The following is a 14,455-nucleotide window of genomic DNA, read 5'->3' as shown; positions in this document are numbered from 1 at the left end:
TTTCCAACTGAAGCCTCCCAGTTTTGAAATTTCCACTCTTTTCCCCCCTCTTCTTCCATTCCCCCCTCCGATTAATAGAAGAAAAAATGTCTTAAAGAAAACTATAGTTTTTGTTATTTAGAGACCTCTTTCTCCTGTACAGGCAGAAACAGGGTATAAGTTTTAAACAAAAATTAGTAATTGTTTGAGGCCGCTCAAAATCCAGAGTTGTGTGGTAATGAAAGATGTTGGTTAAAAAAGCAGGTGAAAGTAGCAATAAAAAAGATGAGTTAAGAACTGAGTGCAAATCAGCATTTAGTGAAAAGACCAACACTGGAGGAGAGGTAAGAGTTATTAGTGAGAGAGATCACTAGCAATGGCAAGCTGTAACTGAGGGGGGGGGCAGGGGGGGGGGGGGGGGGGCAGGGGAGGGGGAGGAAGGGAGGAGGAGAGCCAGAGGAGAAGATGTGGCGTGGTGAGAGAAGTGAGAAGAAGAAGAGCCAGTGAGGAGGGGAGAGGGGGTGAGAACAGGTTTGAAAGGAAGGGGTTGGAGGGTGAGAATGAGTAATGGGTACAACAAGTGAGCTGAAAAGAAAAGAGGAGAAAAAGGCCAAAGAGCCAGTCCCATAGATAAAGATAGAAGGGATGAGGGGAAGGCCCAGGGAAGATAGGGGAGGGGATGAGGGAGGGAAGATAGGATGGATGGGGATGATGGGAATGGAGGGAGATAGGAAGAGGGGGAGGGGGGGATAGGTTAAAGAGGAGGCGAGGGTGGCAGGTGGTGCGTCAGGTCGAACAGGATTCCATTGGATTGTGGGACTACCCTGGGGCCCCGGCACCAGGGTGTGTGGGTGTACTGTCTGTGGAGAAGGGTGGGTGGGAAAATGCGGGATGTGGAAAGGAGGTTGAAAGGATCCTAAGAGGAGATCCTCCAGAGCAGGAGCAGTGGAGACCCTCCGATCATCTGATGAGAGGATCAAGGAGAGACTATGAGGGGTTGGGTAGGGAAGGAGGAGGAGGAGGTGAGGCAGGGGATGGGAAGATTCTCAGTGGGGGAAGGGGGGGGTGTGGTGAGGAAGGGGGATGGATCGTGATGGTTAATAGGGGGCTGAGGTTGGGTGGGGCTTAGGGGCTTTGGGATGGGGGCTGGGAGGGGGGGGGCTTTAGGCTTTTGGGGGGTGGGGGGAGAGGGAGGGATGGACAGGTAGGGAAGGGGGACTGGGGAGGGAAGCTGGCTCATCTGAAGAAAAGGAGCTTTAGGGAGGCTACACTGGGGAAACGGGGAGAGTCTAGGTGGGACGGGGGATTTTTCAGATTCCAGTGAGGACAACAAACAAGGAGACAGATATTAGAGGGGCAGACAGAGAGTAAGGAAAGGTGGGGACAGATTCTGGGGAGACAAGGAGTACTGGAGGAAGAGTGTGTCTCACTTGGGGTAAAAGAGTGAGAGGCCCAGGAGGAAAAAAAAAAATGTAGAGAAAAAAATGAGAAAAGCTTATGTTTGAAAATGGAAGAATGAAGCTAGCTCCTGGTCAAGGAAAACAAACGCTCCTGGTAAGGAAACACACATGAATGGGGATGAATAGTAGAAATGTAGGAATGAAGAGTAGGAATATGTGAGGAAATTTAGAAGGAGGGAAAGAAAGGTAAAGGGGTAAAGGTATCAATAATAAGGGTGTAAATGTAAGGTAAGGTAATAATATAAAAATATGGATAAAGTAAATGGAGCTGCAATGGCAATGGAATGGGGGAATGGGATCATGGAGGAATCAGGATATTGGGGGGTGTGTGCTATGAAGACGATAGTCAGAGCTAGATAGAGATTAGAGAGAGATTTTTAGCTTTTTTATAATTTTTTAATAGAGCTCTCTTTATCTTGGGGACTTTAACTTCCCGGACTTAACGATAGAAACATAAATAATAAACTATAATAGGATCAGATTAGATGCTAGCTGAAATAAATAATATCCTTCATCAAGTGGCTGAACGATAGAGGGGGATTCCTTTTTTTATTTGATTTTGGTGAGTGGAGAGGAGGGTGTTGATTTTTGATGTGGGGGGGATTTATTTTGGACCTCTGAGAGCTAATTGTGTAAAATGAAAGGATATAATCAATAGTGCATCTGAGATAAGGGGGAAGAATCAAAGGAAGGGCTAATTTAAATTAAGGCAACTAGTTAGAAATAGGATGTGGGGGCTAATTTGTATAATAAGGGCAGGGGCTAGACAGATAAGGGACTTAGGAAGGTTGAGGCAGAGTCAGTGGTCAGAGGCATGGAAGGGGAAGCGAGCTGAGGGGTAGCAGTTTTAGAGGGAGCTGGATGAGGAAGCGTCTTAGAGGGTCATTTAGAAAAAAGCAAAAAGCGAAAAAGGAGAAAAAATTAGAGGATCAAGAAAAAAGTACCAGGAAGGAGAGAGGAGATTGAGAGAGGGCAAGAAGAAAAAGAGAAGGCAGAAGTGGAGATGGAGGAAGAGGAAGAGAAGGAATAGCAAGCGTTTTAGTATAAAAAAAATAGGAAAAAAAAAAGAAGAAGAGGAAATTTTTTAAACAACTAAAAATAAAAAGATATGAAAGAAGGAAGGAGAAGGCAAAGAAGAAATATTGAGAAAATTATAATTAAGGCTAATGAATGACAATAAATGGCTGAGATAGAAGGCTAATCTTGGAATGAAATGAAGGGATGAGGGGAGTGGGGGGGCTAGATTAGAAAGCAAACTGGAAACAGATTAACGAAGTAAATCGGGGCCGAAGAAGTAAATCCTAGAAATATAATCTTCATCCTAAATATAGATTGAATAAGCGATTGGCGATAATAAGAAATAATAAAATCAGCCCGGAAATACCGACTGACTGATAAATAACATACTATGTATTATTCAATATAGAAAAAAAAAAAAACTTGGGAAAAAAAGATTGGGGGTTATTATATTGTAGTTAAAAAAAAGTGGAAAAAAAAAAGTAGAGAAAAAATAACATCTGTAGTATGAAAATCCTGGGAAATGGGATTGGGATGGTGGTTCAGATGGATTCTGGGTAGATCGTGCAAGCAGATCGATTGATTCTCTTTTTGAGTTTAGATTTTTTTAGCCAAATGAATCTTATATATCTCTATCATAGTTCTGGATTTTGATCTTTTTCGAGCAAAAAGAATTACTGGTTATGTTGGATTGGAATGGAGTAAATGAAAATTGGGTGAAATCCAGGATGGAGAAGCTGGTTGAGGGAGATTAAGAGGGGGGAGAAGGGTTGGAGGAGAGGGAGATGTTGGAGGGGGGCTCAGAGGAGGTATTTTTTTCTCAATATTTATTTTGAGGGTTTGGGAACCAAGTTATGGGTTCCCCTGAGGTGGTCGATTTTTGACACCAAGTTGGGAGATTGAAGTTCGAAGGATTGATGGGAAGAAGGGGAGGGAGATTTAGAGAACCTAAACTGGAGGATTAGAGGGGAATTGATGAAACAGAAATAGAGGGTGTGAGTAATGCATTTAGGTGTGATGTAACAAGAACTTTAGTTACTAAGAACTTTATTTATAAGTTGGAATGCATAGTTATAAGCTGTAGAAGGAGGAGTTGAGGTTAGGATGACTATGAGTAGGCAAGGATGCTTGAGGAGAGAGGAATGACCTAATGAAAGGTAAAGTTTGGTATGCTGGTCTATTTCTAGTAGGTGTAAGAGTTGGTATATAAGGTGCTAGTAAGGTGGTTATAAGGGTGTTAGTGAGTTTATCATTGGTAGGTTGTGCAGTTTTGTGTATATATGTTTAAGAAAGAGAAGGATCAAATATGAACAGGTACAAGAAGAAGGGCCATGGAAAAGGAAGGATGAAAAGGAAGGAGAGGTACAAAGAGGAGAAGGATGAGAGGGAGAATGAGCGGAAAAGAAGAAGAGAGGAGAGGAGAGGATAGGAGGAGGAAAAGGATAAATGAGAGGATAAAAGGACAGGGAAAATATAGATTCAGGGAAGTAAATATGAAGACAGGAGGGAATGAGGGAAGAGGAGAAAATTATTAGAAGAGGAAACTGAATATGAGGCAAGGAGGCTAAAGGAACAGAGAGGAAAAGTCTAAGAGAGTTTGTGGAGGAAACAATGGTGAAGGAGAGGATTAAGTGGGGACTGGAGTAGAGAGGATAAGTTTAAGGTAGATGGTATGATAGGATAGCGGGCTTAGGAGTAACCTTTATTATGATAAGGGTGGTATGAGTCCTTTTATGCTAGAGTTGTTAGGTTTCCAGAGGCCCTTGAGTGATGGTTTGCTCTCCTCCAGGATGAAGGGTCATGGCCCAGGGAGTTTCCAGGTCCTCCTGGGTGGCATGGCTGAGGAAGTGCCCTTTTCCTTTTCTAGGGTTTTATGCATGGGGCAGGGTTTCGTGGATGGGCTGCATCTTGCAGGAGGTCTGCAGCTTGAAGTCTGGAATGGTCAGAATCTTAGCCAATCAAACTCTAAAATCATCAGTCATGATGCAGAAATGAGACAAGCTATGTGAGGTAATATCTTTTATTAAACCAACTTCTCTCTAATATCCTGGGACCAGCACGATAACACTGCATCCATCATGCAGAAGTAGACCATCAGTAACGGGGGGGAGGAGGGATGTTAAATGCTTTTAAATCAGTACAGCTTGATAACTTGTACCAAAGAGCAAAAGAAGAACAGAACTTTGCAGAGATTCATGTGCTCTTAAGATACTGCAGCCATAGCTATTTGGATGATGCTTTTACTGTCTGTACTGATCAAAGCTGCTAAGATGAAGTCTGATACTCCAACATAACTGAAGTAATTCATAGTCAGTGGGGTTCTCAAGAAATGTGACAAAAGTGAGAATTCTTTGTAATATTTTTATGAACTAGCTATATGACTTTGTATCTATCCAGTCTGTGTCACTACCTTGAGGGGGAAAGAATTCTCTTCCTGGGAGAGGTGTTTGAGACGTACAGCTATGAGGGCTGGCTGGAATCAACACATTTGAATGGAAGACCCTACACAGACAGTGAAAACCTCCCTGACTGAAGATTGACTCCTACAGCATGTTATTTCCTTAGATGTAGACAATGGATTGAAGAGGAAAAGGGCTGTGATAAGAAGGTTCTCAAACACTATGGACTCTCACTTAAGCTTACCTTTCTTATGCTAATGGAAGGACTCTTCAATGCTGTACACCAGTTGACTATTGGAACCTACCTTATGTTGAAAAGGCTTCTTGGTGCCACTGCAAATACTAAGGGAAGTGCATCATGCCCTCTGCTGGTAATCATGCTCTCAGGACTCTTTCTCTGCAGCAAGTGTGACTGAAGTAACAGTGGTTGTTGGAGCCCAAAGGCTCCATCTCTGAGTTGTGGCCACAGGTCTCCTAGGTGGCTCCTTGGGGTCCAGCAAACTGAAGGGGGGAATCCTAAGCAACTGTTTAAAGGCTAGGGGATAGCCCCAGCTCCTGTGAATCCATGACCAAGCAGGTGCTGAAACTATGCAGGTTGTGCCAAAATTTAAAAAGGGTAAATGGAATGCTCCAGGTACCCTATAGGTCACTCAGCCTAACATCAATCTGTGGCACACTCAGTGATTACTACCTGTGTCCCTTCTGAATTAAATGTTGGTAGCATAATTAATGCCAGTTAAGATGGGCTTTATGGAAAATAGTCTTGTAATCTCATCCAAACAGACTTTGACAAGTTTGCTTGATACAGCGAAGGATGACATAATATACTTGAACTTCTAAGGCATTTGATTTAATCCTACATCACATTCAGAGAAAAAAAATAGTACTATACAAAAAATCAATATAGTCCATATCAACCTGGGGGGGGGGAGACCCTAGCATGTAAGCTACATGTGGCTCTTTTACAGTCCAAGTGCAACTTGTAGAGCCCCCTCCCCATTCTCCACCTACCACTGTGGGAGGGTGGGGGAACATGGGACCTCTACCTTGCACGGGGGGGGGGGTGGGGTGGAGGAAGGACTTTTGCCCACTAGGGAGGAGGGGCTCAGGGCCAGAGGGCATGCAGGCTGGGGAGGGGCTGAAACCCCAGCAAGTGCCCACCACAGGCTGAAGCCCTGAGCTCCAGCAGGCACGCTCCACCTCTTGAACTTTTAAAGATTGTTGTATGTGGCTCAGATTGTCAGTAAGTTTGACCACCCCCTGATATAGAGTAAGACATGGTTAACAGATGTACTGTAATAAGTAAACAAAATTGGCAAGGTGGTGTCTCTTTGGGGATGCAGGGTGTCTTGGAGTAGGGTTGTTCAATATCTAGCTGTGATCTTGAAGAAAATAAAAAAATGACTGGTAAAACTGGCAGACACCATAAAAATTAGTGGGACAGGTCAGTTATACAGGCCAAGCAGGATTGCTTGGGAAGGTAGCTTATTTGAAAAAGATTTTAGTACAGCCACATGGAAGGGCATACATTTAAGAGAAGAAAATGCTGACCCCATACAGAGGGAATGCTCTGACAGAAAAGGGGTAATAAATATCCAGTTGAACATGAGAGCCCAGTACAATATTGTATCTAAGCAGGTGAATATTGATATTCTCTCTCTAGATGGCATTAGTAAAACCATTACTAGATTACTTCTTGTGTCCATATTTCAAAAGGGGCCTAGGAGAATGATTTGTTTACTGGAAAACATACTTTATAGTAAGTGCTAAAATGCTCAGTTTAATCTAAGAGACGCGACTTGACCATGGTCCTACACGTAGCTAGATGGGCATGAGATTTCCGTAAGAGGATGTCTCTTTACCAGAAAAAGGCATAATGAAAGCCAACAGTTGGAAGATAAAGCTTGACAAATTCAGAGTAGACACAAGGTGCAGAGTTTTAGTACTGATGCTAATTAACCAGTGGAAGACCTTGCCTAGAGAAGTGGTAGACTCTTCACCACCCAAAGTACTTAAGTCAAGACTGATTCAGAAAATCATCAGGTATGAAATTTCTCAAAGTTTCTTGCCAAATTACTAAAGATGAATGCCTCCCCACCATGGAATTTGGAGGTAGTCCAGTATTGTTGCTGGAAGCTCTATGACTAAGCGCTGCTCTTCAGCTCAGACCACCTGTTCTTCCACTGCCAGAGAAACAACCAATTACTAGCATTGATGATGTAAATTAATCTTAATATGTTGGTCTTCCTTTAGAGACTGGCTATTTACCAGGTGACCAGTATGAATTGAATTTGAAGAGAAGCTGCTAACAAAGAAATTATCAGGGAAGAAACAGCTCATTCTGCTGCACAGCGTCTCTCCTCATTCACTAATAATGGTAAGTAGCAAGGAATGAATCTCAGAACTAGGGGGTGAAAGGATAAGCAGAGTTTAATTATTATAGTAGGCAGGAATGGAAGTTCCTCTCCATATAAAGCAAGAATTTTATAAACCATGTGGGAACCAAACCAGTAACAGTTTTCTACCAAAGGCTGTCGCTGCAATGCAAACATACTTGTAGGTCTTCCTCAGTTTTCAGAATGGAGAGAGGTAACTAGTGGGGGTCCCCCAGGGATCTGTACTGGTGTTCAACATATTCATTTGGAAATAAGGATGATTATGGCACAGAGGTTTCCATGACTCCCAGCGACCTCCCTGATACTTTCTGCTTCAGTGCTGGAGCTTTCAATGAAGCCTCACTTGGAACTGGATTCAATTAGGCAGCAGGTTTAAAACAAAAGGAAGCACTTCTTCACACAACATACAGGCAACTTGTGGAATGTGTTGGCAGGGGATGTTGACGGCCAAAACTATAACTGGGCTTAAAAAAAAAAAGGCTGAGCTAAGTTCATGGAGGCCAGGTCCATCAATGGCTATTAGCCAACGTAGTCGTCAGGGATGCAACCGCATGCTCTGGAGGCCCCTGACTGGGACTGGATGGCAGCTCACTCATTAATTACCCTATTGTGTTCAGTCCCTCTGATGCATCTGGAATTGGCCACTGGCAGAAGACAGGCTGCTGGACAAGATGGACCATTGGTCCGATCAAGTATGGCCATTCTTATGGTCAAAACTTGCCTTTCAGAGGTAATGAAGCTTAGAAAGGCCAGCCCCAGACTCATCTAACTTGTAATTGTGATTAAACTTGACATCTGCTACTTAAATGGAGAATTGGATCAGCCTGGCTACAAAATGCCTGTAACACAGATATGGCACTTTATGGCAATATCCTTGAATGAGGTTATTGTAGATCTGGGATTGTATGTACTCGCTCTAGTGGGGAGATGTGACAGAGGTAAGACCTGCGAGCTCAAAAGCCTATACTGAAAATGTGCTCGACAGGTATAGACTTTGGGGATAAGTGACTTTCCTGGGGAATCTCTAGGGGGCAGTTAATGCAAATGACAGAATTCCAGTTATGCAAAAATGCAGCCTTTTGAAACTATGCCCTGAGGAGAGGGTCAATGTCTAGTGATTCACTTTTGGCCAAGGTCAAAGGCCCAAGCTGTACAAAGAAATGACTGCTCTGCCCAGCCTTGGTTCTGGATCTAAAATGGATTAATTTGTAATCACAGGAAAAACCCAGCTGTGCATTTTAAAGAACTAAAACCTAGCATTGTGCTAGGTTGGAGCTGGGGGTACCTCTGGGTCAGCTTTTTGGCATGTGTGTAGGTTCTTTTATTGTTTTAATATGTTTTCTCTATCATCTTTTTGCCTTAATAATGAAGGTGCTTACTTAGGAGCTGTGTGGTAACTTAAAACTGCGGCCAATATACTGGTCATAGCCCTTGGAGACAAAGCAACGCACAGATGCTGGCTTGTTTCTGGGGCTATCACAGTGTAAGCAGGGTGTGAGATGCATGTCTCTACCTCAAGAGAGGTGACATGTGGGAGCTGCAAACCTAAAGTGGGTGTTTTTGGTGGTCCATGGTGGGGGAATATAGGTGCAGTTGCTCTGAAACAGCGACAGCTGGTATGGCTGGTACCCATGTTTCTAAAGGGCTTAGTTGTAGGACTCCAAACAGGCCTCCTAGAGAAACTCGAGTGTAGCTGAGATCACCAGAACTTTGGGATTATTATTACATTTCTATCACAACAGCATAGAGAGATCAGGTGTGATGGGCACTGCACAAAGAGGCAGTCTTGCCGCAGAGGGCATTCTGTTTCCCCTCACACCTGAAATGCAAATTTGACCAGATCTATACATGAAATATCCTGGTCAAGTTTTCTCAGAGACCTATGTGTCACAGGTCAATGGAGAATCCATGCTGAACTCTCTCTCCCTTCCAATGCCCATACTATCTGTAGGTGTTCCTGGTTGAGAATGTAGGAGTTTCTGCTTCAAGAGGTTTTATTATTTTTTGCACGTACAATGTGGAGTCCTTGGCTCTCTATCAAGTCCAAAATACATTATAGGCCACTGGAGGACTTCAACTCTTCTTTTTCCTCTTTTCTGTATTCTTTATGTGAGCTGTCTTGAAAGACAACAGATTTTTCTCTGTCCAGGACATTATTTCCATTGCCCCTGAGAAGCTTTGATCTCTGGTTATGGAAGAGAGAGAAATACTCATGCCTCTGTCCTAAGCCAGTAGGAGGTAGGGGGAGACTTCCTCTGCAAGTACCATAATTGCCTGCTATATGTTTCACTGTTCACTGTTTACTAGTGCAGCTGGTACTAGCCACTGTCATAGACAGGATACTGGGCTCGATGGACCACTACTCCAATCTCGTGGTTCCTTTTTTCTTTATAAAAAGATGTCAAAATGAACTAAAAGTATGATTGCTATTATATTTTTTGAAAGGCTCCTGTTCAAGTATGCTTACTTCCATAATTGGTCTACAGTGAAAGTTGGGTTGGCTTTCAACATATTGTTTGTACTTCCCTGCACACGAGGCATTTGAATGTGCTCTGAGAATGACCCCTAATTTTGTATTGCATCACATGCATGATTCTGTGTCCTCAGTGGAATTTCTGCAGGTGCATTTTGAGAAACCCAATCAAGAATGAAACTAATGCATGGCACCAGCAAGCCTAGCCCCTTGAGGTAACTGGACTGCTGATCCTCTTCAGGAAATGATTGATACAATGCAATTTTGGATCTTTGTACATCTTCACCATTATGGGAACATTATGGCCAGAGCCATGCCTTTTTTGACCTCTAGGAGAATAATTCTCTGCATTGGGATCAAAAGCTCCTCTTGCTTTTTGGAGAACTGATGGCTATGAATCTTTTCCAGCAGCTGTTGAGTTAAAAATGGCTCTTTTCTCTGGACAGTCCTGACGAGGGACCTGATAACAGTCTTCAGATATGCTAAGGGCTGTAGAGGATGGTGATCAATTATTCTCCTGGTCTACTAAAGGCAAGACAAGATGTTTTAATCTGCAGCAAGGGAGATATAGTTAGAAAGTTTTTTTCATATCTAACCTAAAAGAGTAGTTAAGCACTGTGGATACTTTCAGGGTCCACCCTTCACCCCAGGTTTGTTGCAGGATGTTCCCCCGGAGCTGGCCAGACAGCTTCCTCTGTGTCCTGAGACACACACACTGAATATTCAGAAGCTCCTGTTTGAGGTTTTCAGTGTAAGATGGAGACTCAACATGCCAGTTTGACTCTAAGCCCCATTTCTTGGCAGCGGTGAGGGTCAAATGACTGGAACAGGCAAGTCATAATTCACTCTCTGTAACCTGTAAATGCTACTTCAAGAAGGGAACACCACTTCGATTTAAGCCAGATGTTTGTAGGACAGCTCTGCCATGCCAGAGTGGGGGAAGAGGGGTCAGTCAGGGAGGTACTACAGCAGCAGATCCAGGTGGTTGAAGCCATCACTTACTACTATTTACGCAGTCAGAGAGAAGGAGAAGATATCCTGTAAGATTGTAAGTTGCAACTGTATGAAAATGAATAAAAATAAAGGTTTTAAAATAAAATGGTTAGGAGAAACTGAACCACCAACTTGTTCCACCACAGGAGATAGAAAATATCATGGCCTGTGCTGAAGGATTGAATCTCAGTCCTGGAGCCTCCACAGCAACACCAGTGTACTACCTCCAAATTCCATTAGTAATGAATGAGAGGGGACGTCGTGGATATCTTTCTAAAAGACTGAGTTATAGGACAAATAGAAGTTATGGGCTTGATGCCTGGATTACAAGTTGATATTTGGTGACCTGTATTATACAGATGATCAGACTAGATGCTAATAATTGTCCCTTATAGTCTTAAAATCTATCAATCTATGACTTCCCTAAGCAAGCATCTCCATAGTCAAGTACTGTTTAGGATCAGAGACTTCCAATGAAATAATTTTACAATATTTTGCTTCTAACAGCTTCCTGTCTCTGAAATACTTGTAAATAATGTACTCGTCATTGCTGATTTTGTGACAGACCTTGAAAAAAAGAGGACAATGATGATTCGTGAACAGCTGCTTTTCTTTCTTGAGTTTTGAGCTGATTTTTCTCCCAGGTAGCTAAAATATTAAAACCAAAGGCTCTGCTTGTTACCTCGTGATAGGTAGATTGACCCATGAGAATAGCAACTGTATGAAACAATATTACTGTTTTGACCCAGTGGAAGAAAGACAAGTCTGCTAATTAGCTGGTTTCCCTCATTCAGCACGTGCATGCTACTGAATGAAGTAATGACTTGGACTGCAAATGTGTTAAGTTTAAAAAATGCATATAAATTTACCATAGCTCATATTTTATTCAATTTTAATATGGTTTCCATTATTAACTTCTAAAACAAAATGATTTCCAGTTTAGAAAACAATGCACTGACCACATAATTCCTTTTTCATTTTATACAGTTATACAAATATTCTAAATACACATTTTGTCAAGATGATGGCAAATAAGATTTAACTGTACAGTACATGAGGAAAGAAAATATTTTAAGCATATTTAGAAGCAATATAAATGTCTATACAAAAGAAGCAAAAATGGAATAAAATTTCTTATATTTAAAGTATTGCAACAGTCCCACAGGTTTGTAACAAAAATGTTTTTGCACAGTTCCTCACAATGCCCCATTAATAGCTAAAGCAAGACAGCAATTTATAGAAAATAATGTTTAAAAATGCTACACAATACTACTGTTTGCACAGTTTGATCAAAATAACAAATCTACTTGGAATCAAGCAAAACTTAGGAGGAAATATACCAACGAACTTTAAAATTATCTGTATAAAATTCATTGCACATTATTTTACTCAGTTTTTTGAAAAGTAAAAAAGTGTATTTACAAAATATTTCGCAGACAAAATTATAAAGTGATGGATAATATATCTATAAGTAACACGTCTTGATACTGACAGTTTGAGAACACACACTAATGGTTTCATTGTTTCAAGAGGTTTTCAGTGCTCCTTCCACAGCAAACCACTGGGAAGTAAACTTGACTTCTACTTTGAAATGGATTTACAAGATGTTACACATAGCTATTTCAACATCTGCATTATAAAACAGTATGTTAAAAAGGTGAAAGAATGAAGGAATTTGTACATCTTAAAAAGTGAATAGATCAATAAGGGTATTTCTCATTTAGTTAAGATAATTGTTCATTATTCTTCAGATAGTAAACCAACAGCTAAAATGGAAATCTTGGACTAGATGAACATTGAAAAAGCACCATGCACAACAGTTTTAGTGTAGTAAACACTGAAAAAAAAATAGCACCTGGAATCTTGTAACACAGATCATTTAAAACTGGTCGAGTAGTTGTCGGAGATATGGTGCCTTTGATAACTCTCGGCTCACTCTGGATAGCTTGAAAAGTACTGGACAGTTCAGAGAAACACACTGGATCTGTCGATCAAAGCAACCTGTACAGTTCTTGCATATCTAGATATATTAAAAAAAGAAAACAGCTTCTTTTAAATTACATTTAATAAGAGGACTATTATAAATTAAGCATAAATAAGACTCAGGTGAATCTTTTCCTTTCAAGTGAATTTAGTTCCAATTACCAGCCTAAAGTCCAATCAACAGAACAGGTAAAGCTCTGTCAGTGGCAGATACCCCACAACATTGATCAATTTTGAGCAGAGGGATCAAGTGACAGTTGCAGTCCCCATGCTACCATACTGTCTCTTCTGAGACTGTCCAAATGTCAGTTGTGACAGCGGTGTCTGGGATGTGGACATCATCCAGTGTGAACTGGACTGAGACCAACAACTAGTTACACAGCTCATTTTCAGTCTCATTTCCCAAATTTTACTACCATCTGATGGTAAATGGGAGAAATCAGTCAAATTCATTACAAATTACATTCAAAAAAATAGAATGTGATTATTGTATTTATGATTAAAATTGCTCTTTAACAGTGGGGACTTAAATAGTATTGGAAATCAAAGATATTTCAAGCCATGAGCATATGTAAACAAGTATCTATCCTTTTTAATGTTTTGCTGCGTGAATTACTTATGTAATCTGAGATATTTGGTTGAACAAAGCTGTAGCAAAAGGGGCAAACTGCCATGGTACAGCCATGTGATCTCTAATGCTCCAATTGCAAATCTTAACACACTCACCACTCTGCATAGTTTAAACAACTTTAAAAATCAAAGGGAAGCAACTTCCTCCATTCCTAAAAATCTGTTCATGTCTGCAGTATCATCAAGCGAAAGCAGTAAAAAAATGTCGTGACTTAGCACCCCCCCACCCATGAAATTCTAAAAAATAATAAATGTGGGTTCTTTTTATTTGTCTTCTGGTTTTTCAGCCCCTAGAATTCATGTTTAAAGCTTTTCTCTATAACCTCAAGGGCTAAAAACTTAAAATTTTGTTTTAAAACAAGCTGAGATTCTGACATAGTCACAGGACTCCAGGAGGTGGGGCTTAAGCAAAACACCAAATATTGCAAGACTCACAATAAAATCTCAAAAGTTGGTAAAACTAGGTCTACTACAATTCAACCGTGATGGCAGCAGGTGGGACAAAGTGATGAGCCCCTATGTTACTTATTTCTGGGAGAATTCAGAACCCAGTTAAAGTGCTTCTACACAGAACATACAGAGGACTAGATTTTTCACTCAATCCTATTGGAACTGAGAACCAGCAACCTACTCAGGCAAGTATGCATTAGTGCTCAAGTTCTGAGGAAGGGAAGGTAAAACTACTACAGAAGCAGCTGTAAATTAGCTGACTCAGGACATTTGCAATGTGATTTTCAAACACAGCATTTGTGTGAATCCTTAGAGACCGTGACATGAACTTAATTTAGATCCCGTTTGTTCGAGACTTTCAACTGTATTAAATAGTTTTTAAGATGATCCACACTAGTTCTTTATAAACACAATTTAATTAAACTGTGGGCAAGGGACCAAACTGTTTAAAAAGTATTACAGCCAGTTTCTAAATTCAGTTTAAGTATAGTTTGGATCCAGGTAAATGGTTTTTAAACTGAGTTTTATAAGTTAGGCTAAGGTAGTTAAGATCCAGTGGAGCTCAGTTTTGCTGCTAGCTTTGCTATGTGTTTGTACCCTATGAGTTATAAAAACGTGTGCTCAACTTTCTGAGCCTACAGACCTTTATGGTTAAAGTAAAAGGAATGCTCTCAA

General features: G+C 41.1%; 1 protein-coding gene across 3 annotated transcripts in view; it reads right to left on the bottom strand.

Moving 5' to 3' along the window:
* Positions 1–11,458: 11,458 nt before the first annotated feature.
* The window catches only part of REV3L (REV3 like, DNA directed polymerase zeta catalytic subunit), a 231,500-nt gene continuing 228,503 nt past the window's right edge, over positions 11,459–14,455 (bottom strand). The window contains exon 32 of one of the 3 annotated variants that reach the window (XM_039529354.1): positions 11,459–12,737. In XM_039529354.1, coding sequence (XP_039385288.1) covers positions 12,597–12,737 — 141 coding nt within the window. In that variant the 3' untranslated portion in view covers positions 11,459–12,596. The remainder of the gene's footprint in view (positions 12,738–14,455) is intronic. The other 2 variants (XM_039529353.1, XM_039529355.1) reach the window with 2 other exon arrangements.

Source organism: Mauremys reevesii, linkage group 3, assembly GCF_016161935.1.
Source record: "Mauremys reevesii isolate NIE-2019 linkage group 3, ASM1616193v1, whole genome shotgun sequence".
Classification (NCBI taxonomy): Eukaryota; Metazoa; Chordata; order Testudines; family Geoemydidae; genus Mauremys; species Mauremys reevesii.
The sequence above is the reverse complement of the archived record's forward strand: the minus strand, read 5'-3'. Positions and strand labels throughout refer to the sequence as shown.